Source organism: Nothobranchius furzeri, chromosome 4, assembly GCF_043380555.1.
Source record: "Nothobranchius furzeri strain GRZ-AD chromosome 4, NfurGRZ-RIMD1, whole genome shotgun sequence".
NCBI lineage: Eukaryota > Metazoa > Chordata > Actinopteri > Cyprinodontiformes > Nothobranchiidae > Nothobranchius > Nothobranchius furzeri.
Window position 1 is genome coordinate 65,033,789 of NC_091744.1, and position 18,385 is coordinate 65,052,173.

At 39.4% G+C, this 18,385-nt stretch overlaps 1 protein-coding gene and 1 long non-coding RNA gene across 3 annotated transcripts; one reads left to right on the forward strand and one right to left on the reverse strand.

Annotated features, from left to right (window-relative positions):
* Window positions 1-858: 858 nt before the first annotated feature.
* On the reverse strand, window positions 859-17,720 carry incenp (inner centromere protein). 2 transcript variants are annotated; one of them, XM_054732997.2, is made up of 21 exons: window positions 17,518-17,720; window positions 16,411-16,559; window positions 14,847-14,951; window positions 14,164-14,762; window positions 14,038-14,077; window positions 10,113-10,167; window positions 9,897-10,026; window positions 9,753-9,792; window positions 9,571-9,658; window positions 9,341-9,481; window positions 8,667-8,684; window positions 5,077-5,186; window positions 4,879-4,999; window positions 4,683-4,793; window positions 4,468-4,598; window positions 3,699-3,819; window positions 3,311-3,394; window positions 1,909-1,938; window positions 1,740-1,805; window positions 1,498-1,654; window positions 859-1,269 (listed from the first exon to the last, which is right to left on the reverse strand). In XM_054732997.2, exons 2-21 carry the CDS (start codon window positions 16,548-16,550, stop codon window positions 1,103-1,105), a joined length of 2,454 nt encoding a protein of 817 aa, XP_054588972.1. In that variant the 5' UTR covers window positions 16,551-16,559; window positions 17,518-17,720; the 3' UTR covers window positions 859-1,102. The 2 variants fall into 2 exon arrangements, with proteins under 2 accessions (XP_054588972.1, XP_015819788.1); XM_015964302.3 differs by lacking the exon at window positions 8,667-8,684.
* On the forward strand, window positions 10,474-11,458 carry LOC139069649 (uncharacterized). Its single transcript, XR_011520339.1, has 2 exons — window positions 10,474-10,671; window positions 11,401-11,458. It is a non-coding gene; the product is annotated as an uncharacterized lncRNA (long non-coding RNA).
* Window positions 17,721-18,385: the final 665 nt, after the last annotated feature.

The window sequence follows — 18,385 nt, forward strand, 5'->3', positions numbered from 1 at the left end:
AAGCAACAGAATTGTTAAAGGAATAGTTCAAAGGTGAAGGGTTATGGTTATGATAAACAATGTAATGTCTAATTCTGTGTGGATTTTTTAAGATGTAATTGGGTATTTATTAGTCTTTGAACTAATAGTTTTATATCCGACATGGTTGGGTAAAAATGACACGTTATGCTAGCAAAAATTTGTAATTTAACATTTTACATGACATTTTAATAATTTAATTTAGAAAGAGGGGAAATCCCCCTACAGTGGAGTTTCGACCTGTGGCCGCTAGAGAGAATATGATCTGAGCGAGCTGCTAAAGGCTCCTGCCGTGGTTTTTAAACGGATACTTGAGTCTTAGTAGTTAATAAGTGAAGACTGTCCCGATTTCCTGTTATCTAGACGAACTATTACCTGTTACCGCTCATTTAAAAATTGTAGCATTTTAGTGTTTTACGTTGAAAGAAAACACAAGCTTAGCTTGTGAAGGCTGATGAGCAGCTTAGTTGCCATACTGGATGGGTTCCTCACGGCTTCAACTATACACATTGATGATGGAGTCATCAACCAGCCCACTTTAGAAAACAAATCACTTTTGACTTTTCTAGCCTACCTGTTGGTAGGTTTACATAATTTTGTTGTTTTGTTTTAAAATCTAAGCTCGACTTTTATTTACCATCAATATATACTTAAAATAACTTCTTCCCATAGGATTCACTTAGATGTGTGACCATTTACCTACACAGACGTCTTAATACTTTAATCTTCAATTTGTAAATAAAAACTAGTTTCCCATTTGTTTATTTCAATTAAAAAAAATCTTATTTCAAAAACTCACATTCATTTCATGAAGAAACAAATTACTAAATATACAAAAAGTTAAAACAAATGCATTTAATAGTGAAGAAATATGAGCACATACACATTCTTTTTGTGATGCATGCTCATTGTAGCCAGTTACTAAAAGAGAACGGGACAAAAAAGTTCTCACAAGGTTCTTATCAGATTATTAACAAACGTAAAGGAAGAAAAACAATAGGAAAAATGACAACAAAAAACATCTAATTTAAATGGAAAAAAGACCAGTGATCAAAATTTACAACACTGCATCTGTGTCCAGATCTCACTTAGGTGGCGAGTGCCACACTGCAGAGCTGGTGCGCTTAAAATATCTAGGCTTGCTCTTGTAGAAGATGTTCTCCAGTTTCGGCGGCTCAATTGCTCCAAACAAAGCATGTAAATCAGGAGGGTTGAAGTACTGCTTCATTATTATCTGCCTCAGATTAGAACCTGGAAAACAAACACATCAAACAGGTTTCACAATTAATGTTGAAGGCACAAATAAACCAACACACAGGGACAGTTGCCTCACGCTTCATCAGATGCATTTTAAACATGAAAATGTTATTTCTCAGGATCGTGACCTTGCAAGAATCTACTAGCTTCACAAAGCAACCATCAGACACCCGGCATTCTGAATAAACTAGTCACAGAAAATCCCTCAACAGCCATACACACCTTCAGCCCAGGACGGGATAGGCTTCCTGGGGGCCGACTCATCATCTGTGGAGTCGTCACTGTTTTGGTCCATCCCATAATCGTCTGCATTCTTGGAAATGATCACAGGCTTGTTTCCACCCTTTGGAGTGATGGCATATGACTGTGGGGAGGAGGGCTGCAGAGGAATAAGCAACACATGATGAGACTTTAAAGGGATACTTTTTTTTAAAGTACAAATATAATGAGTACCAATAAAATACCTCAACATCCACAGTGACATTTAGACCGGGAACAGCTTTTCCAACAGGTGTGCTCATTACTGAATGCTAGGGAATAAAAATTGCTTTTAATTTCATTGTGTTTGTGTAGAGTGACAATAAAAGGCATTCCATTCTACTCTATTCATAGTTGTGTGCAGCTGACGCTTACCTCTAGATCCACAGTCACATTTAGCATAGCCTTCATGACAGACAAGAGGAGAGCTCATTTAGATGCAGCATTAAATAAAAATACACACAATAGCTACATTTCACTGTTCCATACTCTTAACAAGTCTGTTTGCTTTGAGATATGAATAATCCATCCACCCATCCATTTTCAGCCGCTTATCAGGAGTTGGGTCGCGGGGGCAGCAGCCTAATGGGCTCAACACACGGGAGGCGACATCGCCTCTCCTCCATTCATTTTCAATGAGACATGCGCGACAAAGCGATAATCGCGGGTCTCCCTCCTACCAAGCGAAACACGAAAAACGTGCGTGTGAAATTTTGCGCTCGTGCACGTGTCGTGCACAGGTGACCCAGCGACGCGATCCCAGAAAGTTGAAACATTTTCAACTTTTCATCGCTGTTGCTCGGACGAGGACCAATCAACAGAGGTTTCATTCACTGACCAATGAGCGGGCAGGATGCTCCGTACATCTCCGAGCAAACATGGAGGAGAAGTTGATTATTATTATGTTTTATAGTAAAATCAGAAGTAAGATTTCACATAACTCTAGCAGCACCTTGTGAAACATCATCTCTACCACTTTATTAACTCTGAACCACTTAAATAACCTTAATTCCCTCCAACCTGACACAGCCAAACAAAACAACGGAAGTTTCGATTTCGCCATGGAACAGAACGCGTGGACGGCTTTGCCGCTGGCCGCAGATCGCCTCCTGTGTGTCCGGTAATAAAAGCGACAGCGACAAATTTCGCTGATCGTGGTCGTTTGTCGCCTCCCGTGTGTCGAGCCCATAAGCCCAGACACCTAGACTTCCCTCTCCTCAACTACTTGGGCCAGCTCTTCCGGGGGAATCCCAGGGCGTTCCCTGGCCAGCCAAGAGACATAGTCTCTCCAGCGTGTCCTGGGTCTTCCCTTGGGTCTCCTCCCAGTTGGACGTGCTTGGAAAACCTCCTCAGGGAGGTGTCCAGGAGGCAACCTGACCAGATGCCTCCAGAAAGATTTGAATAACAGATAATTTAGTCTTTTTTTTCTTGGATCAAAAACATTGTTTGTGCCAAACAGATTTCACAGTATATTGAGGATTTCACCTTGATAATGATAAATGGACGATAACTAGTGTATGCGCAAAAACAAAAAGTGTCCACTAGATGGGGCTGTCACGAGTATTACTGACTTGAGGTGGTACAGCTTCTTCAAGGGACATGAACCTAGCCAACCTACACACATCTATTCATTTTTTTATTACAGAATTAAGTGACATGGAAAAAATTATATCGTTTATAGAGTCAGAAATGTCAACGATGATACAGTTTTGATTCATTGCTCAGCCCGAGGATAGATTAAACTTTAACCGTCTAAATATTTAAAGCATTAATTCACCTGTTTAACTGCAGCCTCTCTCTTATTTGCTTCTTCTCTCTCTTTAAGAGCCTTTTTTTCTGCAGCCAGCCTCTGCTGCTCCTCCTGTTATAAAAAAAGAAACAATGGTCATTAAAAAAATAAAAACAAACAAGCTGAGCCACTGGAATGGAGAATGATGAGCTGCTGATCAGCTCTTGTTAAAACTGTTGCACAAACATTCCTGTTTACAAACAAAACCAAATGAGGATTTTTGGGATAAATACATGAAAATCCAATGATATTCATTTAGTGTAATGAGGTTGATTAAAGTGATTTATCAAAACACGAGTCTTTTCATGGCCCCTAGCATCAAACGCGTCCTTCGTGATGGTAATGCTTAAGCGAAAACATCTAAACGTCTACTTACCAGTTTTCTTTTTTCCTCCAACACCTTTCTCTTCTCCTCCAGCTCCCTCATCTCTTTCTCTCTTGCTGCTCTTTCCAGTGCATGCTGTAAAGCAAGAGCCCTTTCTTTCTCCAGTCGCTCTCTGAATGAAACAAAGATTCATAAACTAAATTAACCACAGCTGAGTAGTTACAAAATTCTGTGCAAAATGCTTTTAAAGTCTGGTTTTGTTAAGATTATTCTGATGAATTTAATGAAACTGTAAAAATACCCCAGATCTAATCTAAACAGCTGTTTACTCGGATGTACTTGCAACAAAAATGTGATTTGAAATCTAAGAAAACAGAGGCGGGGCATCTGTTGTAGGCCTTAGGCCAGAACTACCAGGACCTCTAATGGAGGACGTGAATAAAAGGCTGTTTTGTGTTTCATGATTTGTTGTTGCAATCATTTCAGCGGAGGCTTACAGCAGTGCTTTGTCATAAAGTAGTCCCAAGTCTAAAATGGCGCCTGTCATTCTTTCATGTCAACAATTATTTTCACTTGCAGTCAGTCTGATTATTTAGGTCACCAAGGAGAACTGGATCACTACAGAATGATTTTAAAGACTTTTTTTTTACTCACATTGCTAATTGGATCCATTCACTTACTGTGTTTTATGCTAAGCTAACGCTAAAGGAGTACAGTTGGTTCAGGAGAATGACTTGGCTGGCTAAAAATAGCTTTTTCAAACTTATCCAACGCTGGGAAATACTACAGAGACAGAAGTCCTTCATCCTAATACTGAGACCTTTCAGCAGCCGCTCGTCGCTCCCTCTCCCTCTCCTGCTCCTTCTTCAGCTCTAGCTCTTTGCGAGCTTGCTGCTCCTCCTCCTCAGCCTTCTTCTTGGCTGCTAGCTCCTGCTGGTGCTTCTCTTCCTCCTGCAGAAATCATGCACACACAACATTGCAACACGCAACGGCAGAACCATGTGGTGTAACAAATAAAACACAACGCTGTCCTACAGCCTGCTGCATCTTCTTCTTCTTGGCCTCCTCTTCCAGTTTCCTCTTCTGTTCCAGCTCCTCCTGCTTCTTCAAGGCCAGTCTCTTCTTGGTCCTCTCCTCTGCCTGACGCTGTAGGAAAGCAAAAAGAAACCCAAGTTTAGATAAAAGAAATAAAAGTGAACATCAGTTCAGAGCTATAAAGACATTAGTTTACCTTATCATTTTTCTCATCAATCTGAGCCATCTTTTGCTCAATCTTCTTCTTTTTCTCTTCTTCCTTCTGCTCTTCTTTAACTTTGGCCTCAAGCACTCTCTTTATCCTCTCATCCCTCTTCCTAGAGAGCAATTATTCAAATTAATAAAGATGTAATTTTTACCCCCCCAAAATTCACCAACTTTGAAAGACGGTAACCTCCTAAGTTCTTCCTGTTTCCGCTTCTTATCTTCCTCCATTTTCCTCATCCGTTCTTCTTCTTGCTCCTGCTTCTTTTTGAGAGCTTCCAGCTTGTGACGCTCTTTGGTCTAAGAAAGCAGAAAACGTGGAGTATAGGGTTAAATTACATTTTAATTGAGAAGTGCTCCAAGACCAATAACAAGTGCACACATGAGAAGACAGAAACAATGAGCTGCTTATGGGTTTAAATTAGTAACCAGGTAAATGTGACAACACCTACCTGTTTATGGTGCACGGTCTGAGAAATAACCAGAACTATTTTACAGCCGATTTAAAAGACTGAAAGGTGAGAGATTATCCACTCATGTTTCAGCCTGCAGAGATCACCTGTTGTGCTACATCTGATTAAAATAACACACAAACACCCAGTGAATCACCACAATAGTGTTTAAATGTGGATGTTAAAAAAATGAAGTCCCTCTCCAGCAATTATATTTTTTCCTTCTGAAAATTATTTCCAAGATTTAGCCTAAAACAAAGCGTGTCAAATTAACATTTTCCTACTGTTCTAACTTCCTTATCTATTAACGGGAGATGTTTTACTTTATAACAAATTGTATTAACGCTTTAACTAAAAATGGAAGCACTAATAAAACCTTTGAAACATCACATTAAACCCTGAACTTAACTAGCCTGGACAGCCATGCTAATGCTTCCTTATGGGAAGCAAAGGGCCTGGTAACGCTCCCATTCAAATAACCCAAGCCCCTGAGAATTCTAACCGAGCCAATCAGCACTGAGTAGCGTACGTCACACCGCAACGCTCAGTTTCTCCTAAACAACAAAGATGGCTCCTGACGCGGAGTTCGCTGCAGCTCTTTCCTCTGTTCTAAATGACTTGGACATGTCTTTAAAACCACAACAAGGAGCGCTAAAAACCTTTCTTCTAAAGAAAGATGTGTGCGCCGTTGACAGACGCCATCTTTGACTGCAGCATCACGCTATACGGTTGTCATTTCCACGTTTTTTCTGATTGGTTATTTTTGAGCTGCTAGTCCTGGCTCTCATGGTGCTCTCTGCCTCCGAGTATCCAGACTCGTCGTCTGTAGAATATACAGAGGACGAGTGTGGCAGGCCAGGCTAGAACTTAGCATTTAATATAAATCACACACTCCCTTTAACTCATTTGATCCACATTCTCCTTGGATTATTTCGAACTGTAAACTTGGCTGCTTTCATAGCTTTTGCACCTTCTCTGCTCCATTGTCATTTTATTTATAAATTTTATTTCCACTGGAAACCATTTTGCTCCACTATATTCTCTGGCTACCTGAAATGAAACGACCCAAACAGCATTGCTTTTCATCCATCAGATTTCTTTATCCAGTCTTCAGCAGATGCAACCTGAATGGCCTCGCTGTTGGGCCAGGACACAGTTATAAATAGGGCTGCATGATATTAGGAAAACCTGTGATATCCGATAACAGTGATTAATTTTGCGATGACGATATTACTTGCGATAAATAAAAAGTTAACTTAGGAACAAAAATAATCAAAAACAAAGAAATAAAAATATAAAAATGAGAAAAGCAAAAGATGTGAGGAAAGGGAAAAAGAAAATGAACAAAAAAATGCAATCAGTGGATCCCGGGAAAAGCAGAATCAGCAAAAAGTGCAGAACAAAGCTAAATCAGGTGTTTGCTAACCATCAAAATTAAGTGCCGTCCGCCTCAGAGGCGGGTATCTAACCTAAGAGAACCCACCCAATTGGCCAAATGGGCGAAGAGCTTTATTTGATTTGTTAAAAAAACCATCATGCTTCTGTTTGACTGACAGAATACATTGTGTGTAGCAAACATTTTAGCTGACCATTCATTGTGATATTTATCTGTTCTTTGCGATATGCATATTGTGCATGCTGATATCGCGATAACCAGGGTTGGGCATCGAGAATCGAGCATTGATTGGAATCGGTTCCAACTGTTCATTTTTCCTGCAATCGCTCAATCCGTGGCAGATCTCCGTGAAAAATAAACATAATCTGCAAATTGTGATCAACACTTTTCAGAGCCGATCACACCAGCTGTCTGTCTGCAGCACTGAGTCTCCCCTCCCCCCACCCGGCGGCCAAATCTGAACACGTTTTACTCCGTAATGTAAACTAACTCCTGCAGCGTACAGGAAACTTGTTAAATACATCAACACGGTGCATTTAATAGAAGCTTTAAAGAACAAACTCTGGACGGTGTGAGGTGAGTTGGTCTCACTGCAGAAATAAAAACACACCCGGAGACGTGAGCATCAGAAGGCTGAATAACCTGTAGAATAACTAAAGTCATCATGCTAGAGCAGCTTCTCTGTGATGGACCACACCAGCTTCTGCCACAATAAATAATTAGAATAATAATAAACAACACTTTAATTTTCTTTTTGAACTATTTCTGTTGAGTTTTAATGTTTAAAATGTGTTAGATTGTTACTGACAGCAGCCACATTTAAGTTTCACCTTCTGATTGAAGCTGCTGCAGCATGGAGGTGTAGTTCTCAGTCATCCTGGACATGATCATCCTGAGAGTTTTAGCTGAAAACAGCTGGATGTTTCTGGACATGTTGGACACATTTAGCCTCTCATCCCAGAGGCTTCTTCCAGACTGTGGTTGTGGTCAGAAACAAACACACTGGTTGTACTGCAAGTCTTTTTCTTTTTTTCACCAGAACATGTTTTAGTCTAAATGAAGGTGATGTTGTTGTTCATAGAATTAAAATTTATGTTGAAGTTAAGATTATTTCATCAAGTAGGACCTGTGGTTAGCTGGCTCATGTAAAACATGTCATGTCTTCAAAGAATCTGAATCGGGAATCGATAGGAACCGGAATCGAAACGAGGAATTGGAATCGTTCAAAATCAAACGATGCCCAACCCTAGAGATAATGATATATTTATGATATATTGTGCAGCCCTAGTATATAACATATTGTAAATTCAACTTTATAGAAATTAAGCAAAACATTGAAAAATTCACCTCGCATAATTTCAGTCAATACAAAGTTTCAGAAGCGTCAGTCGGAATCAGAAAATATCGGTAATCGGCCATAAAAGTTAATGCAACCATCGTTTACATTTGATTGCACCACTTCCTGCCTCGTCGGTATCTAGTCCGAGTTATAAATGAGAAGAATTAAGCCAAAATCATATAAAGGTTAAACATCTGGTACAAACTTGAAAGAGAGGGAATTCAAATATTATCAGGTGCAAAAATAAGTTGACACTTTCCATTGTTATAAAATAATAAAAACAAACAAAGTGAATTTAAACTAATAAACTAATGTTAGGTGTTATACTGTGACATCAGTTAAAAGCTGATTTGTTGCATCAGAACAATCCAAGTTTGGTTTTTAGCTAATGTGCCTCAACAATAATGCTGCTCAGCTACTGTTTTAGGTTTAGTAGTAGGTCTGTGTGAAGAGAAGCTGAACATTTAGGCCTTATGTTGCCATAAGGTTACATTTTCCCAGCAGCAAAGGTAAAGAATGGGTTTTTAGTCATACTACAGGATTGTTAAGACACCAACAAATTCCTACCCACAGTGCTTCAGCACTACACTTACCACTATACCAGCGTTCATCTGAGGAAAGGAGGAAAAATCTGATAACTAAACATGCACTGATATGCAAAAGCATGAAAGAGCACTCGCAAAACAGCTTCTAACAAAATACTTTGTTGTAAACTGATAAACTGCTTCTGTCTGATTGCTCTAATTTATTAGCTGGTGAGAACGTTTTTAATCTCCTTTTGTGCAATTGTTCAGATTTCAGTTCTAAATGTGGATGCTTTCGGACTCCAGCACGAACAATCTATGGCCCTAATGTGACCTACATAACGGCACACTAAGGGTAGATCGATATAGTGGTCAGCCAATATTTACCGTTATTATTTTTTGTACACCGGCCGATATTTGTCCTTAATAAAGCCAATTTATAGGAGACCTAGAATGCAGTTAATCAGTAATCTAAAATAAATCCATAAATATGGATGCTACTATTAATGCAACCATCTTTTACATTTGATCGCACCACTTCCTGCCTCCTCAAGTGCAGAATTGTGATGACTACACATCAAAGACGTAAAAATGAGGACACCACATATGAAAGCAACCCAGGTCTGACGTACAGCATGGGTTTGTGCTACAGGTAACATTCAGCCTGCTATGGAACACTTCTGCCTGCAATGAGCCTATAGTACTAACCTAGCCTTGGTGGCCATGTTTGCAATGTGACTTACTTTAGGATCTACTTTCAGAGGAGTGGTGTGCCTGATGAAGGACTTAATCACAGTCGTCCGGCCAAAGGAGTTTGGAGTCATCATCAGCATCTGGTTCTTGTGCACCGTGTGGAGAAAAGACTTCATGTTGGGCTTGATTGCCTATGCATTAGGGGGAAAAAAAACAATGTTCACAACATTTAAATGAGACACTTGAATAAGAGAATTTAAAAAATGATTTTTCATCTTACACTTTGACTTTTCTTGAGGGGTGAGAACCTCTTTGTGGGACTGTCCTCTACAGGGACCGGTGATTTACGTTTAGCTTTGCGACTGGACCTAAAAACAGACTCTGTTAACATGTCTGCTTCTCCATTAAGGCCACTGCAGACTTTCACTCTGAACAAAATTAAATAGAAAAGAAGAGAAAGACCTTCTGACTTCTTGGGATGTTTGCTGATTCCCACACACAACTGGAGAGAAAAACAAAATTTCACTTAATGCAACGTAGTTGCTTTTTGTACAGAAACTAAACAAAATCCAGGAAACCGAAATAAAAGGTATCAGAGCTTCCTACCTTGGTTTTTGACTGGGATGTTCACACTTGGCTGAGAGCTCAACAATGAAGGCGGAGCCAGTTTAGGAGCGTTAGCAGCAACTGAGCGAGTGATGCGTTTAACAGCTGCATCTACACCAATTATCAGGGGCTTGTTTGAATTAAAGAAAAAAGTGGACACAGTTGAATTTAAGAACAAAAGAAGTTCTTTAATGTTTGATGCTTTAAATGTTTTACCTCTGAAGTTTTCTCAGATTTTTCAGGCGCGTCAGCGTCTGCTGTCTCAGGAACACTGTGGAAAGAAACAGAGTGACATGAGCAAAGAACAGTAAAAGCAGTAGAGCTGAAACAACTAATCGATTTAATCGATTATAATCGATTATTAAAATAGTTAACAACTTTTTTAGTCATCGATTAGTTGTTTAATAATCATATTTTACCGCATAAAGTCTATTTTTTACCACAATCTGACATCGGTTACAAGCTGTTAAATTTGCCGCCAGTGTGTGGCAGTAATGAGCCACTGATCTACCAGTGGAGCCGTAGAAGAAGAAATGAGCCAATGGGTGCCCTCGGTTTTCATGACGTATCACGTTACTGACGCTCATCTTGCTGTGAGAGATGGCGGAACAAGAGGAAATACGGAAGAAAAATAGAAGCGACAAAACTGAAGAGAAACCCCGGACAAAAACCTCACGAGTATGGGAGCACATTTGAGACGAAAGCATGTGGGGGCTGATGCAGCAGAGGAAGAGCACCGCGGTCAAGTGAGCCGTCATTTGGAAGAGCCAGCCCGGTAAGTAACAGAAAATAAACAAGCTGGACTTAGTGTTTTAGCTGAGTTCGTTATAGTGGATGTTAAACATGTTTTTTTGCCGCGTCAGTCTGCGGTGTTCTACTTCTGATTGACTAGATGCAATCGTGAATCTCCTCCGTGTTGTGTATCATGCGCTTGCCAAATTTAGCACGTCTGTTTATAAGAATGTTCTCGTTAAGAGAAAAACGGCACAAACCCATAACTATGTTCCTCATTCAAAAAAGGACAACTCCGCGGAGAAAAATATACAGACAAGCTGTGTCCAGGTGAATATAACGCGGCATAGTTGTACACTTTCAATTTTTAAATACAGGAGAAATTCAGAAAAAGTCATTTTTTTACTATTAAAAGGCTGTTTTACTATCTAACGCTGTAAAACGCCTCACAACACATTTTTATCATGTTTCTTAAACAGTATTACACAAAATAAACATTTTTCACATTTCTCTGGCTAATTTAAACACTCCCGACTCAAAGTAAAAACCTCATGAGCTTCTTACTTAGAGCTTTTTAATAGTAAAAATGTTTTACTTTTTTTCTGAATATCTCCTGTTGCGGGCTATTTTGTAGAACGTAACCCTCAAAATAAATGATCACTGTATATTGTTAATTAATTCAAATAATATAATATTGATTTAGTGTTGTAGTGTGTGTGCTGCTTTATTTTATATGTGTACTTATTTCAGTCTATTTGTGTTTCTTATGCAGAAAAAAACAAGCAACGATGGACAACTACATGGGGAAGAAGACACTCACCCCCCAGCAATTCATACCACTTACAAACTCTATTCTAAACATGCTGGTAAAAGACATGAGGCCACTATCCATGGTGGAAGGAGCAGGCTTCCAGCTAATGCTAAAAATTATTCTGGACTGATATTTTGCAATGTTTAGCTCATTTTATACTGCTGACTGTGTTCATGTGCAATAAAATAGATTGCAGTCAACTGCACAATTCTCTTATGTTTTTTTGTTCTTAACTGAAATGCATCCATCACTTGTATAGGTTAAATAGCTAAACAATAACAAACCGATTAATCGATTAATCGAAAAAATAATCGACAGATTAATCGATTATGAAAATAATCGTTAGTTGCAGCCCTAAAAAGCAGTAACAAATTTAATATTGTAATGAAATAACATGAATGCAAGGAAATTATCTATTAGAAACCTTTTCTTGGTTGTCATCAGAAAAAAAATAAAATTAAAAAACGCACAATAGAGCTATCTCAAGTTGAGCCACACTCAGACGGGAAAAGTGGCACGAGATACCTTAGCAGCACCTATGAGTTTTTAGGGACGCACCGATATGAAATTTTGGGCCAACATTGATATTCATATCGCTGTTATGGCCAATAGCCAATATTTGCAGATACCGATATTAGAGCTGAAACAACTAATCGATTTAATCGAATATAATCGATTATTAAAATAGTTAACAACTTTTTTAGTAATCGATTAGTTGTTTAATAATCATATTTTACCGCATAGTCTATTTTTTACCACAATCTGACATAGGCTACGAACTGTTAAATTTGCCGCCAGTGTGTGGCAGTAATGAGCCACTGATCTACCAGTGGAGCCGTAGAAGAAGAAATTAGCCAATAAGTGCCCTCGGTTTTCATGACGTATCACGTTACTGACTCTCATCTTGCTGTGAGAGATGGCGGATCAATAAGAAATACGGAAGAAAAATAGAAGCGACAAAACAAGAGAAACCCCGGACAAAAACCTCATGAGTATGGGAGCACTTCACTAGATGCCTTGAAAAGACCGGTGACCTGCAAAATATGCAAAAACCATGGCACGACGGAAGCACGACGTCCCTAAGTGAACATTTGAGACAAAAACGTGGGGGCTGATGCAGCAGAGGAATGTCCGGTAAGTAACAGAAAATAAACAAGCTAACGCAGATCACATTTGGGACTTAGTGTTAGCTGAGTTTGTTATAGTGGATGTTAAACATGTTTTTTTTTTTTGCCACGTCAGTTTACGGTGTTCTACTTCTGATTGACTAGATGCAATCGTGAATCTCCTCTGTGTTGTGAATCATGCGCTTGCCAAATTTAGCACGTCTGTTTATAAGAATGTTCTCATTAAGAGAAAAACGGCACAAACCCATAACTGTGTTCCTCATTCATTCAAAAAAGGACAACTCCGCGGAGAAAAATATACAGACGAGCTGTGTTCAGGTGAATATAACGCGGCATAGTTGTACGCTTTCAATTTTTAAATACAGGAGAAATTCAGAAAGTCCTTTTTTTAACTATTAAAAGGCTGTTTTACTGTCTAACGCTGTAAAACGCCTCACAACACATTTTTGTCAAAATAAATGATCACTGTATATTGTTAATTAATTCAAATAATGTAATATTGATTCAGTGTTGTAGTGTGTGTGCTGCTTTATTTTATATGTGTACTTAATTCAGTTTATTTGTGTTTCTTATGCATAAAAAAACAAGCAACGATGGACAACTACATGGGGAACAAGACACTCACCCCCAGCAATGCATACCACTTACAAACTCTATTCCAGATTCTACATTATTTTTTATGGAATTTACCTCTTATATTTTGATGCCAAAAAATTATTCTGGACTGATATTTTGCACTGTTTAGCTCATTTTACACTGCTGACTGTGTTCATGTGCAATAAAATAGATTGCAGTCAACTGCACAATTCTCTTATGTTTTTCTTTTTCTTAACTGAAATGTATTCATCACTTGTATAAGTTAAATAGCTAAACAATAACAAACCGATTAATTGATTAATCGAAAAAATAATCGACAGATTAATCGATTATGAAAATAATCGTTAGTTGCAGCCCTAACCAATTTATATATAGGCAGATATTTATGCTTCTGAAATAACCAGATTTTTTATAGACTGAAAATTATGCAAGCTGAATTTTTGAATGTCTTGCTTTATTTCTATTAAGTGCAACCTATATTTGTTGTTACACACACACACACACACACACACTTTTGCTTCAGAGATGATTACCATCACTGTCACATGACTAAACAATTACACGTCATCACCCCTTCACCCTCTGAAACAGATACACAAACTGAAACAAGATGGGGAAAATATCGTTTGATATATCGGCACAGCTGTACTTATTGTACCTATTCAAATAGGTTCAAAAATGACCAACATCGCCCGATACTGATGTACTGTGCATCCCTAATTACCGTAGCAGCCCATTTGTGAGAATTTGATTTTCCTTTAACATCCTGTTTGATTGGAGTGCATTCTGGTCACCTTTGGCTGGTTTTAAAAATATATCAGAAACAAAACTGGCAAACAAGACCCTAATTTAGAAATATTCCAGTTTTACTCACTCTTCATTGTCCTCTTCCACCGTGTCAATGGAAGATTCTCCTGATACACAGAAAGACAGTATTAAAAGGGAAGAAAAATCCTCTTCTGTATACACGTAAAAACCAAAAAAACACTTTACATCTCACCATCGACAGAGCTGCCATTTTTGGAGATATTTACGCGAGCCGACTTCTTCTTAAGCATCGAACGACGTGAGGCACGGCGAACCGCTTCCTGTGTCATGCTGTGCCGAAGACCGGCGAGTGAGTGGCGCAGCTTGAGCGAGTGTCGTACGGAGCTCCGCCTTGAGCTTTTCCTGGAGTCAGTTATTGCAATCTTGATAGCTGTACGGCCCGGAGAGACCTTGGGCCGTACAGCTAACTCTGCAGACAAGCGCTCCTCCCTGGAGATGCTGACAACTATCTCAGGTGTTGGAATCTGTGGGGGAGACGGCTCAGAGCTGCAAGTTCCAGCAGGTGTGACTTCAGCATCATTCACCTTGCTACTTTTGTCTACTTCCTCCTCTATCTGCTCTGGCTCAGTTTTACTGCCATTGCAGGATGTCTGGCTCTCATCAAGAGCCACCTCCAGCTTTGCCTGCTTGTTTCTGCGGGTGGCGCGTTTCGGACGCGTCGTGCTGCTGCTGTTAGAGGTGGAAGCCTCTGGAATGACCTCGTCTTCAGCAATCAATTTCAGGGTTTGAACAGCAGAGCCACGAAGATTACTGCGTTTTCCTTTAGAAAATCTATATAGTGGAAAAACAACAACCAATCACTAAAGTTACAGTGAGAATTTGAGAAGTTTAAAGGGTACATTTAAACCAACAAACCTTGTTTGATTCGCTTCTTGGCGACTTAGAGATACACGCTTCCGACGAGTGTTCCTTTTTTGAGACGGTGTTTTTGGCATCAATTCTGGTTCTGTATTAAAATCCCTGAAACAAATTTAGAACAGTGAGTTAGGAGTAAATATCCTCAAACCTGTGGCATGGACTAAAACCCTAGGAGTCTGGAAAAGGAAACAAGACTAGTCTTGTTAAGACAATCTTAGGCGTCATTCACACTACATGCAAGAACACCAATTCAGATTTTTTTTCCCCCCCACATGCGACCCATATCTGACTTTTTATGACAGTCCAAGCATATGTGGTACTGATTCCAATACATATCTGATGTTTTTGAAAGCGACTGCAGTCTGAACGGTCATGTTGCATTAAATCCGTCTCCTACGTCACTGAGTTTGTGGAGGTGAGCGTCGTGTGTTGATGTTCCTGAGGAGAAGTGCTGGCAGAAGGATTCAGGAGTCTGCCTGGACATCCTGTCATGTTTAGAAATTAAAAATACAGGAGACCCTGAGAACGGGAGCGGAAGGTGCTGCTGGAGCGAAGCGTCTCACCGTTGTCAGTCTCCATGAACAAACTTAATACCGGAACATTTTCGATGAATAATTCGGGAAGACGGCGGGAATCAGGAGTAAAAAAGTTTACAGATTTTAAAACAGTTTCCAGCCCAGAACAGAAGACTTAACCGGTTTGATCCTGATCCTGAACTGTCAGTGAAGGCTTTCTTATCTACTGTGTATGCAGGCCACTTTGAGGCTGTGAAGCATTCACATTGGAGAGTTCCATGTTGCATTTCAGTCATTTAAGCCCCATTCCCACCTGTACCGGGTCGGCCCGGGCCGGGTAGCGTAGGTTGTTTACATATCTGGGTGGCCTGGTATTTTTCCGGGCCAACCAAGGCTCATTCTCAGCCCTCTTCTCGAGGGGGTCTGCTTCAGGCCGACCAGGGCCAACACACCCACTGCTGACAGCAAATTCACACCTTCCATTAGAGCAAGCCTCTGATTGGTGGGTAGAATCAGCCCACATGGGCTTAAGGCAAGCTCAACTCATTATCATTCATTATCATGCTGATTACCCAGAAGCTGAAAGTGTCTCTGACTGCATTCCTTGCATACCTAAGCAAGGATGTGTGGAAACAACCGGGCCAGGCTGGGGCCGACTGGGGCTACCCGGCCTGGGCCGACCCGGTACAGATGGGAATGGCCCAAAAGTGAACAGCCACACACACAAAAAAAAAACTCGATTTACTCCAAAAATCGGAATTGAGCATCAAAGCCTGCAGTGTGAACGTAGCCTAGTTTCTTCAAGTTTGTGTCTTGCATTCAGGATGCCTTTAAACAGATTAATCACTTATCTGTTTAACTGAATTATAAAACTATATATTTTTTTTCCTTTGACATTTTTGGCTTCCAACTTATTCTGGGGTTGGTACGCTGAACATAACTTGGTCACATATAAAGAAACAGCCAAAAGGGCAAAAAATAAACAGAAAACAGTGAAGACAGGTAAAAGGGACACTTTAAATGTCACTGTATTGAGCCAAGCCTACCTCGAGAACATGCGATTGGCTTCTTGCTGGATCTCCTCAAGCCAAACAATGTGAACATTATTAATTTCATCAACAAATTCTTGTACTTTGTCATCAAACATTCCCATGAGGGAGCGCACGGAGGATAACACGGAGGTCATGGTGGCAGCCTGAAGAAACAATGTAGCAGTAAATATCAAAACAAAATCCAACAGACATGGCGAAGAACAGCAAATAGCCTTCAACTTATCAGGGTTATTAATTACTAATATATTTTTACTTGGGTGAAAGTGAAGGAACAATGTAGTCTGTCCTGAAAACTTACTGTCTTAAGGGCTATGAAGAATTTATTCTTTATTCATCACAAAATTAAATCTTGTAATCGGTCTTCTCGACCACGAACAAAATTGATCTATTCACAAGTAAAATGTCGGTGTCTAATACACATTCAGTTTTGAGTAAAAATATGATGTAGCTGCCATGAAAGGTATGACTAAGACCAATAACGATCTGAATTTTAACTTACTGAACATGTGTCATAACCAGCTTCGAGCCCCTTTTCTTTAATCACTAGTGTTTTATATAACTAATTTGAAAAAAATGTTAAAACATCCCAATTTTTAGCATTTAGATTGCTATTAAAATAACGTTTTCCCTGTGTTTAGTTGAAATACACACAAATGAGTGAAACTCATACAATACAGACATTACTTAATCAAAAGAATATTCTTGGTTTTATATGTTAATACATCAAAATGAGTACAATTTGACCAAGGTCTCATCCAGCTGTAGGGTTGTAGTTTTCGACATTTAATTTCTGCAAAACACTGGAAAGCAGCGATTTGTCTCCAAAAAGCTTTAATGGTAACATTAGCAAAAATATAAATAAAAAATAAGGCCTTTTTGTGTTTAGTTTCTACATTTTCCCAAAGCTATTTGGGTCCACTTGACATTCACCTGAACTGTGGTGTTTTTGTTTGTGTGTTCAAAAAGAAGACTAGTAGCATATTTTATGTGAACAAAAACTATTTCCTGACCAACATGCTGGCATAGCAACTAGAGAATAACAATAGTTAAATGTATAAAAATATAATACTCAGTAGTGAATGCTCGGTACTGTATGCCTACCTGTTAGGTATTTTTGACTGTCGAGTTTAGCAGTGTTTGAAAAGACGGTTTATTTTGAGCCAACAATCGTCTGAAAGGCTAATGTTACAATGCTGGCCTGCTAACGTTTGTCATCAAATCCAGAAGACGTAGATTAGATATCCGAGTGTCTTGAAGAAAATAACGACTGCCGTTCTGGTCTTAAAAGATAAATTAGCAGCATTACTTGCGAAAAATAACTTTATCAAACGTGGTAATTCCCATTTTAACGTTATTACAAACTGCTAATCGCACGTCCCAGTCTTCTTTCGTCCGAAGAGTCCCGCTCGCTCAAACGTTGAACTCGTCTCGTTCAAACCTCACCAGCCAATCATGAAACTATGCTGTTGGAGGTGTTTGATTTGTTGACTGCCACATCTAAAATGGGCGACACTGTTCCTTGTAAACTCGTGAAGAGGACGGTGCGGGGAGCAAATACCGACAGGAGCGGGCACTTTTGCACTAACCATTCGGGGATTTAAGGCGGGGTTAAAATCCAAATCGGTTTCAAATACACCAATCGACGTCGAATATTATTAGTGCTCCGCCCACGATACGTCAGCTTATGCTGGAGAAGCGCATGCGTTTAAATCGTGACTGTGACATGAGGAACTTTGAAACATTTTTTTCTTTTTTTTCTCTTTTTTTATTTAGTAAATTTACAAACAAACATGGCACTTTGACAAAGTTAAGTCCAAAAGGAGCAGTTAACTTGCTATAACATTTGCAAATATCTATTAATAAGACAACAACAAGAGACAAAAGAACAAAGTACAGCAGAGCACAGCTTTCAATGAGGGATGAGCATTTATCATATAGAAATAGGAAATCACTTTGGAAGTTCAGCTAA